At 51.5% G+C, this 23,354-nt stretch overlaps 2 protein-coding genes across 3 annotated transcripts in view; both read right to left on the bottom strand.

The window, feature by feature from the left end:
- The window catches only part of LOC105695747 (ELKS/Rab6-interacting/CAST family member 1), a 43,414-nt gene extending 28,267 nt beyond the window's left edge, over positions 1-15,147 (bottom strand). The window contains exons 1-2 of the mRNA XM_012417621.1: positions 14,377-15,147; positions 4,344-4,493 (exon numbers count right to left, since the gene is read on the bottom strand). Of these exons, the coding sequence (XP_012273044.1) occupies positions 4,344-4,493; positions 14,377-15,147 (921 nt within the window). The remainder of the gene's footprint in view (positions 1-4,343; positions 4,494-14,376) is intronic.
- A 2,140-nt stretch (positions 15,148-17,287) lies between these two features.
- Positions 17,288-23,184, bottom strand: LOC105695797 (CCHC-type zinc finger protein CG3800). 2 transcript variants are annotated; one of them, XM_012417726.1, is made up of 3 exons: positions 22,995-23,184; positions 20,761-21,011; positions 17,288-20,612 (listed from the first exon to the last, which is right to left on the bottom strand). In XM_012417726.1, exons 2-3 carry the CDS (start codon positions 20,998-21,000, stop codon positions 20,388-20,390), a joined length of 465 nt encoding a protein of 154 aa, XP_012273149.1. In that variant the 5' UTR covers positions 21,001-21,011; positions 22,995-23,184; the 3' UTR covers positions 17,288-20,387. The 2 variants fall into 2 exon arrangements, with proteins under 2 accessions (XP_012273149.1, XP_012273148.1); XM_012417725.1 differs by having other exon boundaries at positions 17,288-20,630.
- Between the last annotated feature and the right edge of the window lie 170 nt (positions 23,185-23,354).

Consider the following 23,354-nt stretch of genomic DNA (forward strand, 5'->3'; position numbering starts at 1 on the left):
AGTACCGAAACTCGGGGCCGGATATTCTTCCTCAAATTTCTATTCAGAGGAGTATTTCTGTATAGCGGTCATTAAGAGAGATCCTCGAGGCGAGGAGCACTCCTTTCGCAGGACAAAAGCAGAATCCTAAGTATAGAACTTTTCAGGGCAAGGGTTGTATCAAATGTATAATTTCGTACGAGGTACAATACGACGCCAAATTACCCGCTCGTAATGTAATCATTTTCTACGGTCATTTCAAGCCCTCAATTTTGCCACACGATCCGCTGCCATTCGCGTTTTGAAATATATTTCACGTGAATTTCAGTTTGAAATTAAACAAACCGATTATCCCTTGTCAAGGCCAGGAAACAGATCGGAGGTGTATATCTACTCCTGATATTAATACCCCTTGAATTTCCCAGAAATTTGTATTATCTCGTTCAATTAGAGGAGGGTTATCAGGCCCGGAGGAAAATACCGGATCCGATATCAGGGGCTGATTTGGTCGAACCGACTCGGAAAGCACCCCATGGAACGAGACCCCTTGCCACCTGCATGTCTTTCAATTTCAGACCTCCCATTCGGGACCCCCCAGGGGGTTGGAACGTCATTAGGCCAAAATTAAACGATGGTTCTCTTCCCATCTCGTTTCCTCTCCTGGCGATCTTCCCTCCCTTCGCCCCTTTTCTGGGGGGAACCTCGTGAAAGAAATTCGACGTTTACGTGCCATCATGTATGATTCATGTAACGGGTCGTTTTAAACGCCTCGTAATTTAGATTCCAGGTTTCCATTTTAGACTTGCAGATGGCGAGTCAATTAGACGGCAAGTGCACCGAACGTGGGATTCGTTATTTGTGGAAGCGCGCCTTCTTTTTGGGGGGCCAGAGGGATCAAGAACCTGCAAACGATCAGGCAGGAACACCGACGAAAGCCAATGTCCACTTCTTGGCAACGACCTGCACCCTGTAATGGCGGATTTGGTAATGAGCAACGAGAAAGTGCCCCGACGTAATCTGGCGATCCGCCAAAGGCGACCAGTTGCTTCCGATGTCTGCCGACTTCTGCGTACGATCTCTCATTCGAGTCACTGGACTCGATCGGCAGCTTTTGCGACCGATTGAATTTCAAAAACGACGATTTATCGTGGCCGACGTATAACAGGAATTTAATTCCATCGATATAGTAACAGCGATCAAGACAAACCTCCGAGAAAAGTGCAATTCACCGCAAAGGGGAAAATAAAAAAAATATATCAATCCCACGAGTGATAATACAAAAAGATTAAAATTAATCCGAACAATGTCTCAAGAATTTCCAGGTAAATAATAGATTATTGAATTTCATGATTCTCGCGCGAGACCGAGATCCCAGGTATTTAAGGAATTTAATTCAAGTGAATTGGCAGGTTTTATCCTTTTTCCGCTCGAATTTATTAATCGAATATGTCGCCGGAGGTCGAGCATACCGAGATGGATTTACGTGGTTATGTATAATAAAAAGTCGGAGACCAAAGAGGTAGACGGACTGACCGTGCCAAGAACATTCCAAGATGGCCGGAGTTGGAAGACATTCGGCGGAGAATGGCCAGAAGTCATTTTGCTCCCCGACAAAAGCTAAACCGTCGGTTATTTCCGTCGAGGTTCCTGCCGGAGGAAATTCAAATGACTTGTAATACCGAATATGGACTGCGAAGATAGGGGAGAATAACGACTGGAGAGGCAATTAAAGACGACTAACCCGAGGAACCTCCTAAGGGTAGTTTGTGATAATTGCCCCGTCCTTAAAACGAGAGTCCGCTGAAAAAAAAGAAATGTTTACGGTCGCGAGGAAATTTACCTCCGTACACTTGCGGGCGATAAATCAATCCAGCGTGAGAATTCCCTGAAGCAGAATTTCCTGTGAGAATTTGTTGAAAGTGATTTCGGAGGTCTCCACGAGGTCCAGGTTAATTTCTTTTGAAGCGAGTAATGGCACCTTACTTAGTCGTAATGGCACTTTGAAGATCTAATCAGGGTACGGTCCGCATATGATTTAATTCCCCGCGAGATAAGATCTGGAATCTCCGTTCTTGCCGGTCAAATCCGGCCTGGATATCCGGAAAATTCGGAATTCCCGCCGAGGCATCCGATATCGGATTTCGACAATACGCGAGAATTCTCATAAACGCCGTGGAAACCACCCCAGCGGTCGAAGCGCCCTCGAAAACCTTCCCATTGTGGGTTCCAACTTCCATTATTCGTCTTATTATATTTCCTGGCCATTCCGCCTCGGTTTACATCCCCGATGGCCTCCTCACGGCTCTAATTTGCATCCCCCAACGTTAACACGGTAAACAAAAATTATCTCATCCCGCAAGGTTCGAATAACACCACGCCATAATACCGAGGAAAGAGACAAAAGAGCCTGGAGGTAATAACTAAAAATGAAAAGCGCAGAGGATGACGCGAGAAATCCCATTTACCTCTACTAAAACAAAATTCCTGAATAAATGAAAATAATAAGGGAAATTCATGAGAGGAGTTACATCTCACTTTTTCGATGAAATCTAAACAGGTAAGAGAGAAGGCCAGAAATTTAAGCCGAAACTATGAATTATGAGATGAGGTGCCAGATTAGGAATTTTTGTCAGAGGATGGATTTTCGGATTTTCAAAGTAATTATAAAATTTCACAGAATTTTCCTAACGGAGGTGAGTCCTCTCGGGATTCCTCCCTGACCTGAAATTCTCCTCGGACTTCTTTACGCTCGCATTTACTCGCCATTATTCCTCCCATAATGGTTCAACCCCCTACCTCTCCCTGACCTCTACCATCAATGCCGCCTTTCACTCGCATCAGCGTACCGCCGTAGAAAATGATTTTAATTTTGCGTACCGCGTAATTCCACCTCGGGGCGTTTAATAAGTAAATAAGGGCAAGTGGAAGGCACTCCGTTTAATATTCGCCGAGACAAAAGCTGCGAACGGAGTCTCAACCCCTTCTTCCCGGGCATTTAAATGCTCCCCCTTAGTAGATACCGCTCGGCAATTACGATTTCATGACGAGGCTGCAATCGCCGGATCTTGAAAATACAGGAGTTCAAGGATTCTCATAACGAAGCATGGAGAATTCCAGGAGAGAAATCCTCAAAGGAGTTCTGCGAAGAGAAGAAAATCCACCCGATCTACCGCGTACATTTACCGAAAAAAAAAAAATTTGGCTTACAATAATTACGATCTCATGACGAGGCAACGAATCCTATATTTTGAAAATACAGAGAATTCAGAATTCGGCGGTTATCGGTCGCCTCAAGATAATTAGAATTTTATGAGTACAGGATTTCGAAACTAGGGGAACTCGTTAATTCACTTAGCTGAAGTTTCCGAGGAATTCTCGGATATTTCCATCCGCGTGAAAACCCTCTCGAGCTTCTTCGCGTTTACCACCATTATTCCCTTTATAATAATGCCACCACGAGCTATTTTCCACCTCCGCTTTCATTTCCGACGGCCACTTCGCGCCTTTCATTTGCATTTCAATTTAAGACCTCTCGGTCTCCGCGAAGAGGGCGGCGCCTCTTCTAGGGGGAATCGATAGGGGTCGATCTTTCCGGTCTGGGGACCCTAGGGGACTCGAATTCAAGGCCTGAAACCCGGGAAACTCCCACCGGAGACCATGAAAGAGAAATCTTCCTTCCCTTCGGGAACCCTCCCTCCCTGTGCCGACTCCGTCGTCTCTGTGTGCGTCCGTGGATGTGCAACCCCTTTGTGAAACTGGGTTTCGGGATTAAGGCACACGGCCGACTCTTTGCTCCGACAGTGGAGGAGCTCCCAGAAATTGCGACCGACACGGTAGAGGGCCAGAAATTGCGACCCCTGTCCAAGTGGGTTGGTCTCAGAAAATCCGGGAAAAATGAAATTTCTCAAGAAAGCAGGGAGACTTCTTTCCCTCCATGCATAAGAAACCCAAGTATCTGTACAAACATAACTCACATTTCCTAAAAAAAGAATCTGCCACCCCTAGCGTCCAGGAACCCTTTTCGCCATATCAATAAATTTCAAGAGCAAATGAAAAATATGTACTATAAAATCCCAGGATCCATGAAACACCCCGTAAAACGCACGAATGCCTCTCAAGAGAATTGGAATCGCCGCCACCGCAAAAAAAAAAATAACCACCCTGTTTTTTTTTCCCGCAGAAATTCTGATTTCCAGATTCACCTCCCATTTTGGGGTGCAACGATTAATCAGGGGAGTATCGTCGGCCGGAGGGGAATTCCTCGTCCAAATTAAGTCCTCTAGCCCCTGGGGTCCACTTTCGTTCGCGGGGGTTACAAATTGGGACCAACCCCCGGGACTCGTTTCGTTTCCTGTCCAGCTTACCTTTATCGTATCCCGAAGTATGGCGATCTCACGAGTGAGATGTTCGTTCTCGTTGTAGAGGACCTCCATCTGCTGCTGCATCTCCACGCTAGGCCCTCTCATCCGCAGCCTCAGTTCCTCCTCCAGTTGGCGGACCATCATGCTCTGCTTCTGCACTCAGAAAACACCCCAAAATTATTCCCTCGAACTTGCGGTTATACGCGCAGCTGGGCCGGATGCACGGACTTTGTGCTCGTAGGAGCTCGCAAAATTATCCCACTGTCGAGTTTACTATTCGTACATATTTACGGGTGCACACTTGGCCAGTACGGAATACCCCCGTCAAATACCCTAGAATTAAATCCCCTAAGCTAGATATAAGGGACTTCTGCGCAAATTTCCTTGGTTTCATTCGAAGAAATATTTCTCCGGTTGAATAACATTTTTGTTCCTCGGTTCAGAAATAAGTCGGATCGCGAATCCGCGATCTCAAGGAAGACGACCCTCATTGATGTCGGTACCGGAAACAAGGGGTGAGGAGAAAAAGAAAAAGGAGGGAAAGGAGGGTCGTCGCCGACAAATGGCGCCTCGGAAAAATGTTCGATAGCCGCGATTGACCCGGTTATTCCGTTGGAGCCGGGGCGCCGCGTGACGTCACGAGGACGGGCCACACCCCGCCGTCGGTGACGTCGTTTCCCCTGTAATGAAACTACCTCTTTCGTCCTCCCCCCGCGAAGCCGCGACCGAATTCCCCGTGTCCACCCTCCCGCCCCGGCATACGAGGGATGCGATTGGCCGGCTCCAACGGAAAGGCGGACAAGGTGGAGGCGGAAGGTAATTGGGTACAAGTCGCTTCTTTTTCGGAGGCTTTGCTATCTCGGGATTACAACCCCTTGCAGGTGCCGACACTCGTCGAGTACATCGTCCTCCGGTGTAAGGGCGGAAACGCGGAAAGGGTTCTAAAAATGGCCGATCGCTCCGCACTGGCGGAAAATTGGGAAAACACCGGAGATAGTTCCCGGGAAAAACGAGAAACGTCACCAACGTGCCCCAACGTGCAGCCATAAAACACTGATTAGAAATTAAGGTAACTCGTTTACGCGATAAGCCGATAGTATCTCTTCACTTGAGGGGAGATCGAGAGGAAAGCGAGATCGATGCGCGTTTCGCATATTTCACGTCCGGCGAGACACCGAAGGGTTTAACATTTGCAGGGCGACAGGGCGAGACGATAAGGTCGAAAGTAGGAAAAGAAGATAAGGTTTAAGGTTTAAGAGAAGCCCTCCTTAAGACGAGATCCTATTAACGATCGTGTAAACCCTACATCCAGCGCCGCTCCTTATTATGCCGAGCCATGCCGACTCGCCATGAGAAGTCGAACGCTTCTGTCGACTCGGCTTTAACCACTTGACAGGGACTATAAACATCCATGAACGTCAAATGAACATTCGGTACCTCGGGAAATATCTACCGAGAACGAATAAAGCGTTCACTGGAAAAATAGTAAAAAAAAAGAATTACCCCCAAGCGTGTCCGATGAAGCGGTCATTGACCATTTACAAGTAAAGAGGTAATAACTAAGGCGCTTATCGTAGAAGTGAATATTTATCGTAAAATTTAAATTATTTACGTATCTAGACACCTCGCTGAAACTGGAGCAGCGAGGGTGGGGAAATTAAGCGAGGAGATTTACCGGAGTGGCTACTTTCTAATTACCCAAAGTATACAGCACGTGTATATATATATAATATACTCGGGCGAAAACGAGAAGAGTTCATATTTTTAGCGGATAAAATCGGCCGAGAGATTAAATGGATGCAAAATTCTGGATAAGTGAACAAGGAAACGCGGTTTCTTTTACCGGCGTTAAATTTATTGGGAAAGTACGGTGAAATGGTAAGGATAGATTCGAGTCGCATGTACCGGGGAAGTAAATATGAAAAGCGGTCTCGAGATTAAAAGGAAACCGATCGATGGCACGGAAAGGGACACGCGATGTTTTCCCCCGATTAAATATCCAATGTGTCCTCGAATTGGAGCTCGATGGATTGAAAGTAGACGAGTCAAAGTACGGCTCGAAATCGCAAGGATATTCCTGGCGGCAGAGCTGACACAGTTTCCTTGTGCAGCGGCCTTTCGGAGAAACTTCAATTCCCCTAAAAACGCCACTTTTATTCCCTTTCCCGAGGGGAGGAATTTTTAGATAACTCGGCCTTTATGAAAATGATAAACGCAAAAATTCCGGCCCGAGGCGAGCCCGCCGTTGCAGCAATTGCATTTCCGGAACGGCGATGCTTTCTTATCCCCTTAACATCTTTCCCCTTCTTAGAGAGAAATAATATTACCGTAGCTGAACGTGACCAAGGGAGGAAAAAACATTAATACATAACCGGGCAAGTCTTAAGAGGTGGGAAAGGGAGGATAAAAATTTTCTCGCCGACGCAATAAAATGATAAACTGGATTAAATAACCACCTGGGAAGAACACCATATTCCGCAATGGTTAATTCAGAAATTGCGTTACCTATTAAACCGTGCCGCAGAAATTTTCCAGCATCGGTTTCTTCGACGAGGTATTTTACAAAATGTAACATTTTACTGGATATTTTAAATACTTCAGATCCGTATGCATTTTTTTTTATCTCCACCGCCATGTAACCAGCGGTTCAATAAAACAATAAACGGGCCCATAAACTCCGTTCCCGAAATAAACGTCATTTTTCGAGCCCCGCTTATCGGGAAACGCTCAGTCAAAAATTCGGGGCTCACCGACGCGGAAAAATCAAAAGCAGGAAAATCCGTAAGCCGAGACTAGGAGTGCGCTCCTGGCATCGAGACTTCCCAAAACTCCGGCAGACACGGAATCCTGAAGAACTCCGAGACATCGATCGAGGAAGAACGGCCGGCAAACATGAGATTTCAGATCCCGGAGATAACTCGAAGTGTCGCCGAGGAGAATCGGAAGGAAATAAAAACCAAAGGCCGAGCCGTCTCCAAACTCCTGTAGTTTTCCTCGACATCGATCCTCGGGCAAATCGGCAAATAAATCGCGAACTTCGGGAGTTTCGTCCCTTCGGGGACGCGAAAACACGAAATACGGGGAAACGAGGTCGGACTTTCGAGGAAGCGGTCGATCATCGATCGGCTATCGATCTCCGAAACTCGACGTCGACTCGACAGGGGGTTGGACATTTTCGCGAAGGTTCGCAAGACCTCGTAATATATGCCGATGGAGTACGAAATGAAGATGAGGTACCAAAGGGCGAGGAAGTGGCCGACGTCGCCGTCGGGGTGCTCGATAACCCGTTATCAATTTTTTATCGCCTCGATTTCGCCGTCAATTGGGGCATCGTCGATATTACGGCCGAGCGACGAGTCATCGAGAGCTCTATCCTGAGCCGCGTTTAGCGAACGAATATATACAGGATTGATAATACAAAAATAACGAGGCTCTCTATATACAGGGTTGAAAGTGAACGCGCGTTTGCGGGGCAATTGTAACGACGCTGCGCAAATGGAGGCCAAATTGCAGGCGAGATTAAATTTTGGAGTTACGATGGGACGGGATCCCGGATAGCGACGTTACTTCCCCGATACGCTCCGAATTACTGGAAAATATTGACATAGGTGCCCCACTGTAGATACACCTCCACGTATCTACATATCGGCGGAAAATCAGGGCATTTTTTCAATTTAAATCCACAGGGTAATAGAAACGGTAGACACGGTTTATACAGCACTGTTCCTGTTGAAAAAGGAGTCGAAAAGTCCTCTACTATTTTCTCCTGCGACGGATAATTTTCCTGTAATAACTAATTCAAGCACAGCCAATCAATCGCGATCCCCAACGGAACGGAGCGATTAGAGTATCTCGGAGTTCATCGATCGATTGGAATTCCGAAAATCGAGTTCCTGGTTCCATTAGTGCCCTGCGAAGTCCGGGAACTCGGGGGCACCCCGTTGCACGCCGTAGACGTATCGAGCGCCGTCAACTTTTTCACCCTATAAACATTCCTGACAACCACCGAGGGTGGGAAATTCGAGACAGACGAACGGCCGTACACACGGATAAAGTTTCCACCGATAATGGCCGTTCCCGTTGGTTGTGGGGGGTTGTGGGGGTGAAAAAGTTGGAGACCCTTCGGCGAGGCCAGGGCGTATCGATTGGGGCGGGGGTGCACACTCGGGGGCGCCAATCGACCGGAAGTTCCGGCGTGTGTAAACGAGCCCTGAATGGACCGCGTGCGTAAGGGCGACAGAAAGGGGTGCGACCACAACGCGACTCGCATGAACGGAAAAATCTGACCGGAAGTGGGACCATGCCCGAGGTCGTCGTACCCGGATCGATCCCTTCCCGGAAAAGGGGTTCTCGCCAAGGGGTTGAGGCCAGGTTTCCACGTACGTTGCAAGCACCCCTCTTTACGAGCCGCGGACCTTGCCTCGTGTTTGCAATCTTTCGTCGTCTTCCCCGCCCGGCGTTCGCGGAGGGCAGAAGAGCAGAGCTACGATAATAATGGAGCAGAACCGAGTGCAATTAAAGCGCATGTTCACGTCAGCTGGTCGCAATACCTTCGATCAGGAATGGATAATGACGAAGATCGTTATCAAGCGAGCGATAACGAAGGGAGTACGAGGGAGGAGAAATGCCGGCCATCCCGACGTTCGCTTTTTCCGAATCGCGAGCTCCCCCCCTGTTCAGCGCGAGTGTACGAGACCGAGGCGAAACGCGTGGGGGAATCTAGTGGAAAAGCCGCCCCTTCCCCGTCCCCCTCTCCGCGGCGTAGTACGAGCTAGTATCGGGAGAGGGGTCGAGGGGGGTCGGGTAGGGAGGAGGAGTTGGCGCCGCTCGATAACGCCTCTGCTTCTGGTCCGCCATCATCCTCCTCCTCTGTCGTGCTTTCTCCCCCCCTCTGGAGCTTTTCCTCCCTTTCGCGGCAATGCCGAGCTTTCCCGCTTCGGGACGTACGGGAAAACTCCGGGCCGGGACGAGCGAGTTTACGCCGAGACAATCGCGCCGACTCGAATGGGGGTGGTAGGGGGTACGGGGGAGGGGGCAGATACCGGGGGGACGCGATATTGCGCAGGGTAAAAAATGTCGCGCCAAGACTTGGGATATGTATAAGCGGAAACGAGTGGCGGTTTTGCGGCGCTTTTTAGATAGGTGAGGGGGACGGGAGTGTGTCGCGTACTTTGGGGGAAATGCACCCCCCGAGGGATGATGGACCGTGGATGATGGATGCACGCGGATGTACCGATGGCTCGTGATAATTTGGAGCAATTTATTCGCTGTCGGGTTTCTCACCCTCGGAGGGTCGCTCGCCTCTAAGGGAGTTAAAAGAACGAGGGGCGGCCGCGGAGGAAATGAGGGAGGAAATTAAATGAGCGACGCGTTTGATGGGTCGAATTTAAGGGTTTAATTACGGGAGATCGTAGGGATGGACTCTTCGGGGATATCTGTGTTTTGTTGGGATCGGGCAGATATAGAAGAAAGAGGGGGATGACAGTCGAGGGGATTCTTTTCTCCTTTTGTTCTTTGGCTCACCGTTATCGATGCTCTCCCGTAAATATCGCAAATTCGGAGTAAGCCCGACGCTAGGAGGCGGATTAACCTATTTTCTTGTAGCCGGCGACAGTCCCTATCGCGGCCTCGGCACAATATATGCGCAGCTACTTCTTTTGTTTCGTCCGTTTGGATTGACGTATAAAGCGCGCCTCGGCGACCGGCGGAACCAAAATGGCCGCCGGGTGTTCGGCGAAGCCGAAAAATCCTTGGCGCCGGAGTACGTTCCCGAAAAAGGAACGCTAAAAGGTCCGACGGTCTTCCGCTCGAATTCAAATTCCCTTCTAGCGTTTTGCTTTTGGCCGTTTACCGTGACTTTTACGCTTATTTCGAACGCTTCCGCTGGGCGTTCGCGAATAGATACGCCACGCGACGCGGAGAACAATAATGGGTGGTTAAATAATTCCGCATGTTTCAGTCGTTTCAGTTTGTTTCTACTTGTTGCGAGAATTACGGAGCATAGCGGCTGTACCCTCGGCATAAGAAAATTGCCCGAATTAACCCGGGGTTTGTTTTACACTCGGTGAGAGAGCTCCGCGTTTAAGTTTACGGGGCTGCGCGTCGATCGGAACCAAAATGGCCGCCGGGTCTTCTCTCGGCAAAGCCGGTGAATTCTTAACGATCCACATCGATTTCCGTTTTCGGATAGTGGATGCCGTGGGACGCCGTGAAAGCGCCCGGATTTAACAGGGTTACCCTCTTCCTGCTTTATTTTTCACCCGTGACGACGCTAGCCGTACGCGAGTTTATATTTAGGGCGCCTTGTAACGCGCTTGGCGAGGCCAAAATGGCCGGAAAACGTGTCTGGAAGGCTCCCGGAGATAGACATCGGCTCCCTTTTTAAAAGTCAGTCGAGGAGAAATATCACGAAACCGGTAATCTCCCTATTCGATCGCATTCCCAATTTTCCTCGATCCACCGTAACAACCCGTCGCCTCGGTAGAAACATGAAAACACCCAACATTCGATACAACCCCTCCGAAATAAAGAAAAAAAGGTCACAAAACCCCTGGAATTCCGCCAACAATAAAATCTCACCATCTCCCGGCGAGTTCAAAGAGTCAGGGGAAAATTAGCGAAGCCGCTGATAAAGTTCCTTCGAGTGCAGAAATTAAATAACGCGGCGCCGGAGGACCCTTCTCGCCCCTCTTGCGAAACGGGCGCGGAGGCGGCATTTTCTTCCCTCCCCCCGATCTGCAGAAGGAGGATGTAAAGAAAAAAAAAATAAGGCCAAAACAAAAGCGTCAAAGCCATTAGCGAAGAATAGTAACGAGCCGCGGAGGACTTTGAATTCCCGCCTCGAATGCCCGGGACCCCCCATTCTGGTCACCTAGTTAGGATGCAACGCGAGCCCCGGCTGCAGAATAATCTACAAAGGAGCTTTCGCCGATAGCGAGCTTCGAGTCGAGGGCGAATTTAAAGCCCCGGGGCTCCGGCTCGAAGGATTCCCAGCCGATCGATCGCCACGAGATATCGCGGCGATATCACTCGCGAGGTCGCGGGGATTCCGCGCGAGTGATGCGGAGAAATCGAGACCCACGATCTCCCGCTATCGCAATTTCCCCACCCTCCGATTGGGCTGCAGATTTCCCCGGAAAAATGTCCCCCCCCATTCAGACGTGCAGGGGTGAGATCGATCGCGTGTGATAAGGACTTAACGCGACTATCGATCGGCACTGCGTGCACCGCGATATCGACGCCCCTCTTCCAGGGATTACGAATTTTCGCTGATTCGCGAGTACGACGCCGAAAGAAAATGGCGGCGATCCCTGCAGGGGGTCCTTCAAGGGTGGTCTCGGAGGATAATCTCCACTCCTGAAGCGCGGACTCGGTTTTAACGCTTTTATCTTCTCCCACGAGAATAGCTGATCGACGCTGGAAAAAGTGTCACCATTCTGGGGCGACGTGGAAATTCGAATCGATTCTAGGTATCTCTTTTTAGCCGAAAATCCGGCTAAAAAGGCGCGTTGGTTCCCTTTAACGAAATCGCGGGTTAGGGTTCCTCCACGGTTGAGGGAGGTCGGTGCAACGGTGCACTTTATCGGCCTGACATCGTGGTTATTATTCTATACGTCAATTTGAACGCACTTTATCGCCCCGGGCGTTTCGATATTCACGGAGCACGAGTCGTCCGGAGGAATAAATCAATCGGGGTCGGTTTACCGGGAGGTCGCGAACGACCTCGATATACTCCGAAGTCCTTGCTGATTAATCTTGGATGCGCTCTAATCTGGCCGTGGAATAACCTCGGTATTGGACGCTCTTATCCGATACGTCCGTGTCGGTTAACGCTGCAATTCCTCCATTACTCGGGAACGAGAGGTAACGGGGAACGATGTCGAGATTAACCGGAGATTCTATGATAAGTTATTAAATCCGGGGGAGGTTTGAAAAATTAATACGAAGTTCATTATTCTTCCCGTCCTTAAAATTCAATTATTCAGGGGAAGAAGTCTATCGAATTTGGGATATCGATTCGGACTGGCCGACCAGTCAGAGAATTCCTAAATCACGAGGCTGTCAAAATCGTTAGATCGGAATCTGAAATCACATCCGAAATACACGGTTCTCGGCAATCCCGGATTCTTCGTAGTTCGTTAATCGGCTGGAACATTTAACGAGGCGAGGAAACCCGCGTTAACGGCGCGTTGCATTTCCGGAACTGCACGGTTATTAGCTCGGGGATGCTTCCGGATGCTTGGGCGTAAATAAACGGAACGACGATGTCGCCTAATTTGTCCGAAAAAAAAAAAACAGAGAATGGAAGGGTTAACGGTCGACCGTTTAATCCATCCAAATGACCGTAGCTCAGTTCCGAGGGCTTGACCCCTGCGCGGCAATTATCAGAGATGATAACACCTCCCGAAATTTTCTTACCAAACCGGATAATGCGTTATAGATTCCCCCGTCCCGGAATGAATAAACCCACGAGTCGCGGGGTCGAATTTCTTTATCAAGCGCAGGGTAACTTATCACTCCCGAGTTGACCCTGGGGTGCAGTCAAGCCGTGCTTAAGATGCGTTTAAAAGGCGTGCGGTCATGGGGTCTAACGTAAGTAAAGAGCCCCGGCGGTGATATCAACACATCCGAGGTATAAATAACGGGCTACGGGGGGGATCCGGTAAACCGGATGTATTTAAGCCAGCGGACGTTCACCGCTCGAGACGACGAGCCAAATACACGAAGATACACGAGACACCCCATATATCGATCGGCCTAAATATAAACGAGACGAATTAGCGATGTCCCAGGCCGGTGGTGTTCCGTGCTGACTCCCGGCCGGAGGCCGAGCTCGATTATACGCGGAACTCCCTCGAAAACGCATTACATATTAGCCTTCCGACCGGAAATAAGAGCATCGATCGACCGCCGGTCGATGTTACGAGTCGATATCGCGGCAAAATCGACGATCGGAAGGGCGGCTCGGATTCGATTTTACGTGCGACCGAGCCGCGTCTACCCAATTTCTTATCGCCGATAAAGGGAGGCCCGATAAGGAATTACGAGCTGCCGAGTCGAATCGCGGCGGGACGTTATCGGGACCTCCGTTACAATTTCTAGGGTACAGGGGATAATTTAGAGTCCGAACCCGACCACTCGAGGGACGCAATGGAGCGCTCGAAACTTCGCGGAAACAGTTGGCCCGAAGTTTCGCCTTTGAGGAAGACAAATAAAGGAGCGGAGGGGGTCGAATTCGACGCCTTTACCGAGATTCGAGGTCGAGGAGACGGATGGGATCTAGTTTCCTTGGAAAGGGAAGCATAATATAAATAGGACGCGGGTCATTTCTGGAGTAAAAACACGAATTGGTTTCGTATGTTAAAAGTACAAACTACGCTCAAATATGGAGACATAAAAATCCAAGAGGCAATGCCGCGTCCGTCTCGAGATTCCCCTTCTCCTCTCTTTCTCTCTCCAGCCACGTACTTGGGCGATCAACTCGTGAATGCGCCTCGGTATGCACATAAGTGCACGAAGGGCCGCAAAGGCGTCGTCGTGGGCGTCGCGGCGCGTCTCCGGCCACATCCGCACGTCGAATCCCAAAGAGAGAGAGAGAGAAAGAGAGAGAGAGAGACAGTCAACGAGCTCTCGACTCCTCCGAGGGCTTCAAGACCCGTCCCCCTCCCCGCGGGGGCAACGACTCATTGACTCGGCACGGCGAGCGTCGCGACGACGGCGACGACGGCGACGCAGGCGCTCGCACGTGGAGCCCTTCCGGAGCGTCGACGCAAGCGCGGGGAAACCGACGAGGAATCTGCCATTCCGGCGAACAATTGGCCGCCTTAATTTACCGCTTTGCATATGGCGCCGTAAATCAAGACCAGAGGCCGATTCCCGTTATCGGGGTGACTCCGGAGAGAGCGAGAGGGAGATGGGAAAAGAGGGGAGAGGGAACACTCGTGATTCCCGAGTCCTCGCCGTCGTAGGGGTTGGAGGACCTCCCCGTCGAGAAGGAAGGGAAGAGAAGGGGTCCTCGGGGTCTCGGCCGACTAACCTGGTTCTCCGAGTTGAGCAGCTTGAGCTGCTCGTTGATGAGGCTGTACTTGGTGCTCTCCTCCTTCCGGAGGGCGCGCTCCTTCTTGAGCTCCGGGCTCCAAAAGGTCTTGATGCTGTGCATCGAGCTGCCGAGTTTCTGGTTGGTGAGCTCGAGCTCCTTCTTCAGGTTGCCGAGCTCGCGCTGGAGGTCGTTGTTCTGGTGCTGGAGCTCGCCGATGTACCCGCCGCCGTCGCGCATCACGTGGGGGTTGGGGCTCTGCCGCGCGGACCTGGACCCGTACAGGTCGTCCTCGAGGTAGATGCCGACTCCGCGGTCGCGACTTCGCTCCCGGGGGTCGCGGATGGGCACGAACTCGCGGTCGTGGTCGAGGATGCCGGCGGAGGCGCGGTCGAGGCTGGTGTAGCGGGCGGACATGCCGGCGGAGCCGGACATGGCGGGGCGGGAGGCGCTCCTGGAGCGGTGGTGGACGCCGCCGGCGCCGGTCGACATGCTGCGGCCGCGCTCCTCGAGCATGATCGGGCTCCCCAGGTCCTCGTCCCTGGAGTAGTACGGGCTGCCCAGCTGGTGGTGGTGGTAGCCGCCGCCGGCTCCGTAGGCCAGGTGGTCCGGCGAGTTGTTGCCGCTGCGGGTGCCGCGTTTATAGCTCCTGGAGGGGCTGCGGTCGACGGTGGGCAACTCGCCGACGCGGCGGCCGCTGCGCGGGGACCGCGTGCCGCCGCCCCCGGGCCCGACCGCGCTGCCCCCGGTCGAGTAGGGGTCGCGCGACATCGTCCGCTAGGCCCCCGGTCGATCGGCGCGCCTCTCCGAGGGGATCATCCACGGGCGCACTCGGCTACCGGGCCGCTCCGAGCGGCCGCATCCTCCCCGTCTCCCCCGAGCTCTCTCTCTCTCTCTATCTCCCTCGCTCCCTCTCTCTCGAGCAGCTTCCTCCCGCGTCCGTCGAGCGCGCTCCTCGCCCTGGCGGCGCTACGCCGACGGCGTCGCTCGGCGCCTCCTGGCTGCCCCCGGCCGAGCCGCGGCCGCGGCGGCGATCGATCTTTGGCCCTCTTTCCGCGTCAGACCCATCGGAGAGATCCCCGGAGCGAGATCCGCGCGCCCCCGCGTCCCTCCGGGAGACCCCGGGGGGCCCCTATCGATCTCATCCCCGACGCCGGGGCCCGATCCGCGCGAGAGGCTGCACCTACGGGAACCTCCGGCCGCGGGGAGACTCGGTGCGCGAGGCGGCTACGGGGACACTGACCGACCGAGCGAGCGGGCTCTCGCTCCCCGTTTCCCGGTCCCTCCCCTCGCCTCCCCAACCGCGTCGGCCCGCGTGCCCGCGCGACCAGTGGCTGCCTCTCGCTCGATTCGCGCTCTACCCCCACTCCGTGCCGCCCCTCCTACCACGCGCGCGCTCCGTGTTCCGGGTTGTACGCGTAGGACGCGCGCGCGCCCGGGACTCGCTCTTCCCGACCGACCCCGGGGGACGCTGCCTTCGGAGGGCGCCTTGTTCGGGTCGCCCCACGAGCCGAAAGCGATACACGGATTCCGCGTCCTGAACGTGGAATTGGGTGACGGGAGCAAAACCAGACAGAAATGCACGATAATTACCTGGAATTAATTTTTCTCATTCAAGGCGGGCCAACCGGAAACGCGATCCCGAGATTTCGGAGTATCGGAGGGTTTCTTCGAGGTCCGAGAAGTCGTTGCAAGACCTACGGTCGAAGAGGCGTCGAAGACCTTGTTTTTTTTCTTTTTCAACGGTCACGTAAATAAATAAAAGCTACATTGTTTTTGGACATAAAAATCGGCCTTACTTCTCATAAGCCTCCACTTGCGAAACGATGCCTCGACGCGAGACGACGACCGACATCCCGTCGATATTCCGAGCGATCGATTAATCCACCGGTGAGCAACCCCCGGATCGACAGATTTAACGCGACGACTAATGTAATTACCAGGCGTTATCGTTAAATCGCCGCTCCCTTGTGGGCGGATTAATTAAATAATTACGCGCGGCCGTGGCCAATTGCTCCTAAAATCCGGCGCGTCGGTGAAACGAACGTTAAAAAAAGAGAGGAAATATTACGGGGGGGGGGGGGGGGTGAATTGTACAAAGCAAAATTAAAACGAGCTAGGAAGAAGTCAGGCCGCTCGGATCGGCAGCTCGTTGTCCGCTTCGCCCTCATTCTTTTGACCGTCCCTTCCACGGCTCTCCGTGAATGGAGGAGAGAGAGAGAGAAGGTCCAAGCAGCTCCCCTCGACGCCCGACGTCCCGGCTTACGACGTCGCAATCAATGAAGCTACGATTCACCGAGCAGTGCCGTACCGGCTGGACAAAAAAGCTCGCGAGGGCCCCCCGGCAACGTTGTCTCTCGTTACGTTTCATTCCTTCCATCCCCGGCAGATCCGAATCCGACGGGAATTAACGGTGGATTTAACGGGGGGCCACTTGAGGCGGAAACGACGTCGGCGGATATCGACGTGCGGATGCGCATGACCTTTGGGATGATTTCGGAAGGAGGGAGGTGTCATGTCCCGAAGGCTGGATATCGGAGATCGAGGATGGCCGACCAAGAAAGGGAGTCGACTACTCCTCAAGGATGGCCAGGACGTGACGTTTCCCCCGATGACCCTCCACGATGATAAATAAAAAATAATCCTCGAAGAATGAATGGACTTACTGTAAATCGTAACACCTCTGGGTACCTTCGAGAATATGCGCGACAGATATTCCTGGTCAACCTTAAATTTCATGAACGAAAAATATCGAGAGGAGAATTTTGAGAATACTTCCAAGAGATGCCCCGAGATACTCTACTTCGAAGTCGTACACCGATTTTGAATATAAAACTCCCGATTACTTTATCTCTGTCAGGACTCGATAGAACGGAGCGCAAGCCCGCGAGAAATTAAAGGGAAAAAAAAATTAGGCACTTATATTTTATTAGCAAATAACCCTCCCTTCCACGAAACTTAAACATAAATACAGGGTATACGCCCTACGCTATGCAACCGACTCGTCACGAGTCTAAATTTCGGGGAGACGGAGACCAGGGGGGAGGTGGGGGGGAAGACGGTAATGGCAATGCAACGCGTCAAATGTCATACACACGTACGTATATACCAGGAACGACAAATAACAACCGCGGGTACTTGCCTCTCCGTACGCATTCTATTTCAAAAATTCAGTTTAAAAACATAATTTCGAATACCCCGTAAATCGCTTACTTCCTCTTTTTAGCATATTTATCCTCGTCATCCTCTTCGTCTCCTTCCATTTAAGTATTCATATAGATTAGTTTTAATCAATAAGTCGAGCCTTGACCGAGCGAACCGCCGGTCGAATTAGTTAATACACTGTAACAGTCATATTCTTTACAATATCCGTACGTAAGTCTTGTAGTAAAGACAGAAGCGCGAGTGCACCGTCCGCACTCGTAATATATAATGCACGTTTAGAACCTCTGGCACCCTCCGTGGATATGAAACAATCTCGACGGCCGAACGAGGACACTCGCTCGAGACCCGGTGACGAGAACGCGGCGGCGTCCTTCGATATTCAAATTACCCCCCGATGTCCGTTCCTTTTCGGCGGGGTCGCGACGGTGCCCTGAGCGGGACTCGGTACGTCCATTCGATGGCCGTTAATACCTTCGACCCACGGACATCGAGTACGATGTACGGAGTCCCGCGGCACGGCACCGACCGCGTCTCGTGACATTTCCTCCGTCTCCCTAGAGTCGATCTACATCCAAGGTTTGCGAGATCTCCAGGTGTCGATCCACACCGACGCGAAGCGCCAAAGGCCGCGCGCGGTCCAGCGATGGTCCGACTCTCTACTCATCCGCGAGGAAGTCGCGGGACGTTCTCGTCCACCTCTTAACAATCCTCGCCAAACCGTGCACGAGATCGGATACATAAGTCCCGACTACGCGTTAAGTATACAAAAGTCCTCGTCCTAATCGCGCAAACGCGCGGTGCAACGCCCTCCGGCTCGCTGAATGCATCTCTGGACAATTGATGCGCGAGGTCGCTGCTGACCGGACCACCGAATCAACGATTTAGTCTACAAGGTCTCGCGAGCCCATAAAACGAGGTTTACTCGGGTCCTGGGATAGTCTCCAGAAAAAAAATCCACTCCAAAGCGTTACAATGGTTCTCCTCGATAGAGTTCGCAGAGACGCGGATCGGCGACGCGTGTCGCGAAACGGGGTCCAGGTCGTTGCCAGGAAGGGCGTAGTTAGCGGTAGATAATCCTTGTCCACGGGAATTTCGTGAGAGACTCGTCTCCTTGGCCAAAGTAAAAAAAGGAAAAATGATTCGGCGCGTTCGCCAGCAGCGACATCGCGGCACGGCTAGCTTTTTACAGTACAAAATACAGCCCCTGCTCATATGCACGTGAATACATACGTATATACCCAAACGCATACTCGTATATATATACATACATGTAGTAACGGATCCATTTACCCACGGCGCGAGAACACGGCGAGAGTCGAGAAAAAGGGCGACGATCGAGATGGTAATGGGAGAACGAGTGAAACGATCTTACGGCGATGGAGATGCGAATGAACGCGCAACGACTGGATGTTGGTAAAATGCGCGCGGCCGCGCGATTATCTTACAAACTGGACACGTATGTGTATGCATACACATGGAGATATTTATGCGCGCTACATATAGGGTCGTGAAAAAATCCTCGCCATTTCGGCACTAATTTAAGCGCTGACGAACCTACCGGGCAAACGGCCCCCCCCGTTGCGTCGAGGTATCGGCGCGACTCTTTTTGTAAGAACCCAAACCGTGCGAAACACAGTGCTCCAAACTTAGTTACACAATCGATAAACGATAAATAAGAGTGTGCACGCACGCGCTCGCTTTTACCGTCGCTCGTTCGTTCCGCCGCACACGCACGCGAAGGCGTCGTTAGAAAAAGGGAAGGAACAAAAGCGAGGGGGAAAGAGCGGGAGAGAAAAAAAATCGAAAGGAACGGAATATACTCGGTAAACGTTTCTACGACCAATCGGCGAGACCGACGGGACTCGCTTCTCCTTATTCTAACACGCGGGGGGTAAACGCGTCGTTACTAAAGCTTAATATGTATCCAGGATCGGCATGCTCGAAGATGTCCTTCCGGTATTCGTTAACAGTGAAATTTCTCGATAGACTCGGTCCGCTGGAGAGTTTCTAGAGGGAGGACTGGATACAAGATGCGTGGACGATTGAGAAAGAAAAGGAACATAAATGTATGTATATATAACCAGGCATTCCATTGTAATCTCCTTTTATATTCGTTTGGTGTTAATCAGCTGCGTAACGAAACAGTCTTAATCTTAAAAAACACGTATATCTCCGTCGGCTGAAACGCTACGGCTCAAGTTTTCCGGGGTCTGCTCTTACTTAATTTCCTTTTTTTCCAATTATTTTCCACGGGGAGCACGCGCCCCTCCTCTCGCGGTACACCGCGGAGCTTCCTCGAGAATCCAAACATCTTGCATCGCGAGCTAGGCTAGAGTATATAATATAGTCCGAAGGGGACGGGGAAACGGGAGAGAGGGTTCCGGTAGCGTAAGTCCGTGTACGTCCCTACGCGGTGATCGAGTGCTTTTCTTTCATATCTTTTTCGTTTGGTTCGATACAATCGTTACGTCGTACAGTGTCCGTATTTCGCGTACCTCCGTACGCGGCGCGTCCGCGGGTTAAGTGTAAAGAAGTGTCTCGTACTTGGTATATAACAGCAATAAAAACTTAAAGGCATCTTAAGAAAAACCCTCGCGAGAAGAGAGAACAACGACGGGCTCGGGGGACTGGGAGAGGAGGGTAGAGAGAGGAGGTCTCAAAGAGTCGGGCTTGGAGAGATGGGAATCCGAACGACCATGGCGCAACACGTCTTTAGCGATTATACGCATCGATATGAGACGTACGTCCGCATATCCCTACCTAGCTACGATCCCCGGTAGTGGCGCGCGCGACGGTAAACGGCTTATCGTTATTGTTAAGCGAGCGGCACTGATCCCGGTTGTCTCCTACTTCCTGTCCTCCTGGTCGCACTCGCGGCTTATGTGGCCCGCCTTGCCGCAGAGGTAGCAGGTCTTGCCCACAGCCTCGGTGCAGTTGCGCGCGATATGGCCCGTCTTGTTGCAGTTGTAGCAGCTCTGCATCGCGAAGCGACCTGAGTCGTTGCCTCCCTCCGGGCAGCTGCGCGCGATGTGTCCGGTCTTGTTGCAGTTGTAGCAACTCATCTCAGGACCCTGGTAAATCGGAAGTCCCTTGATTACCACAGAGAAGAGAGAATACACGTGCAATTAGATATGAGCGAAAGGGGAGGCGGGGGGTCGTCGCTGGGTCGCGAGGAGGGTGAGCTCCGGAGACGAGCCAATTTCTTTATAGGGTCCGAACCTGGTGACAGTCCTTGGCGATGTGTCCAACGCCGCTGCAGCGGTAGCACAGGTCCTGGTCTTCCTTGCATTCGCGCGCAAAGTGACCGGATTGGTTGCACTTGAAGCACTTCTCGCGTCCACGTCCAAATCCGCTGTCGCGCTCGCGGCCGCGGTCTCTGCCGCCTCCTGCGCCACCCTGGGGACACTCCCGCGCAAAGTGGCCCATCCGGTTACACTTGTAGCAAGCGCTCGAACTCATCTTTTAGCGATCTGCAATCACATTAGCCCGCCGCTTTCTTAGTCTCCGATTGGCGAGGTCGTTGCATCCCAGCTAGTGGGAAGATGCACCGGTTGTAATCGAAAGAGATACCGGTGGTATCTTTAATAAGTGGTTAAGACCAAGTGCGTTAACCCGGGTGCAGGGACAAGAAAGAATAATTCAATGCCATAGTTAACATGGACTCCACCTTTTAATCCAGGAGCGGAGGAAAAAAAAATTAGGAATTTCTAGATGCTCCGACTCATTTTCAAAATCTCAACTCTCATCTACGTTAATTTGGCTATGTTCCTTATTTTCATGTATATATATATTTTTTTAACGGGACAAAAAAAGGATTTTTAAATCTATGCGTGATGATGACGGAGTAGGGAAATGTGGGAAAGGTACGACCGTTGTAAAATTTTATATTTCAAGATCGGTCATGTAGTCGCAGCGATGTGTTATGTTTAAAAATCAACGAGCAAATATAAAATATGCAGGTATTCTAAGTGCCAGGTTTTGTAACCGTAATCGATATTATTATCGAAGCTGATACCTGTATGCAAGTGCACAGTTGAATGCCCCTTATTAAAAGCCTGCCCATAAACTGGTGAATTATTACATTATTAATCATTAAGCACATGCTTTAAGATAAATCTTTCTCAGCAAACAGCGCTCTACGAGAGATACTTTCTCACTTACGAGTGATAACAAAGAGTTCGTGTGAGTCAGTGATACTAATAGAACACGTTTATACCGACTTGGTTAGAACAGACGAATCATCCAAACTGTATGATCCTCACAGTCAGGCGATTGCCCGAGCCATGCCAGTACAATGCTTTCCTCTCTAGAAAGCCTTCACCTTTACCTTCATCCTCTAGCAGTTACCATAAATTCTCCTACTTACTTTCACCAACTTCTAAGTGCAGTACGTGAAAAAATGTAAACAGCTTCAACGAAATCGTGATTACTACTAGACTCACGGAAACCTACTTGGTTGTATAAAGACTCTTGTAGCAATTTTTTAGCACAATGCCGACTACCAAAGGGAATACGATACAAAGACCCTGGACGACGATCCAGGAATCGAGCGGTTTATTAAAAAAATTAATTAGTCGGTATCGTTTGTTACAATGAAATGTTTCTCTGCCCATAAAACATATGCTCTCGGAGAAGTAAATCCAATCGTTCGCTTTCCCTGGTTTCAACACCGAGTCCAAGTCGGCATAACGGATAATAACTGCATATGGCCTGCCATCGGTCAAGGTGTGGAAACATGTCTAGGCGTAGCGAACTTTCCTGCTGGAGTAAAAACTACTTTCCCATAAGGTACATTAGAAACAATTACTGAGGGTGGGAGTGAAACCGAGGGGAGTGGTGGATACCGAGAGCAAGAGAAAAATCTGTGAGAAAAATCTGTGAGAAAACGCGGCAAGCCCGGCCGAGGACCGGTCCAAGTCGGGCCGGGAGAATGCCGGCGACGCGGCCGCGAGGGAGCCTATAAAAATGGCAGCGCAAATCCTTGGCGGACTTAGCTAGGGTAGGACGGTGCACGTGTTCCGGAGGGCATCGCGCGCCGCCCGGGAGGCCCGCGTCGCGTTGGCTAACCTCGCAATCTTCGCCGTGGCTCGCCAACCTCGAGGGCTCGCCGACTCTCCGGGAAAGCGGCTCCGGCCGCAACGTGGCTCGCCCCCACGCAGCCGTGGGACGCACATACGCCACGGCGCGAAGATGGCATCCGAGTGACGCCGTACCGCTCTTTAGACGCGTAAAAAAGGAAGTCGGCGAGCCCGGGCCGCATGGCGAGGGTCGCGGTGTCGGCCGCGAGGACCCTTGCTTCCCGGCAAGTGTACATGCCCGAGCTGGACCCTCCGAACGGCGAAACGGGCCGCGGACCGAACAGCAGACCACGTGCGGAGCCCGTAAAGCGGTCGGCGGTCCCGAGGCACCGCGGCTTCCGAGATAGCGGCATTTCGCGCGTAATTCTCACTCACCTGCCGAACTGGCTTTATCTTCGTCTGGACTTAGGGGTTCCGTCGCCGAAACGATGGGTCTTAGTCGGATGGGGCCGCGGGAACCAGCGCTTACTTCGGAAAACTTGAGCCGATGCTTGACCGGACGGCTAAGGCGACCATTGACTATGAGAGCGAAGACCGGCCAATCGGCGCCGCGCTGCCCGCCAAAGTCCCGCTGCTACAATGAACGCCGCCGCACCCCCCGGCCCGCGCCTCCGACTCCCGAATCAAATGTAGTTACTTCTCGCCGAAAAGTTCACTTGGATCGTCCGTGATATAAAAATATCGCGAGGATTTATTTTAAAAGTGACTCATTTTATGTTTTTCGATGCCGTTGAC

The sequence above is a fragment of the Orussus abietinus genome, unplaced genomic scaffold, assembly GCF_000612105.2.
Source record: "Orussus abietinus isolate OABI.00-Male unplaced genomic scaffold, Oabi_2.0 scaffold4, whole genome shotgun sequence".
NCBI lineage: Eukaryota > Metazoa > Arthropoda > Insecta > Hymenoptera > Orussidae > Orussus > Orussus abietinus.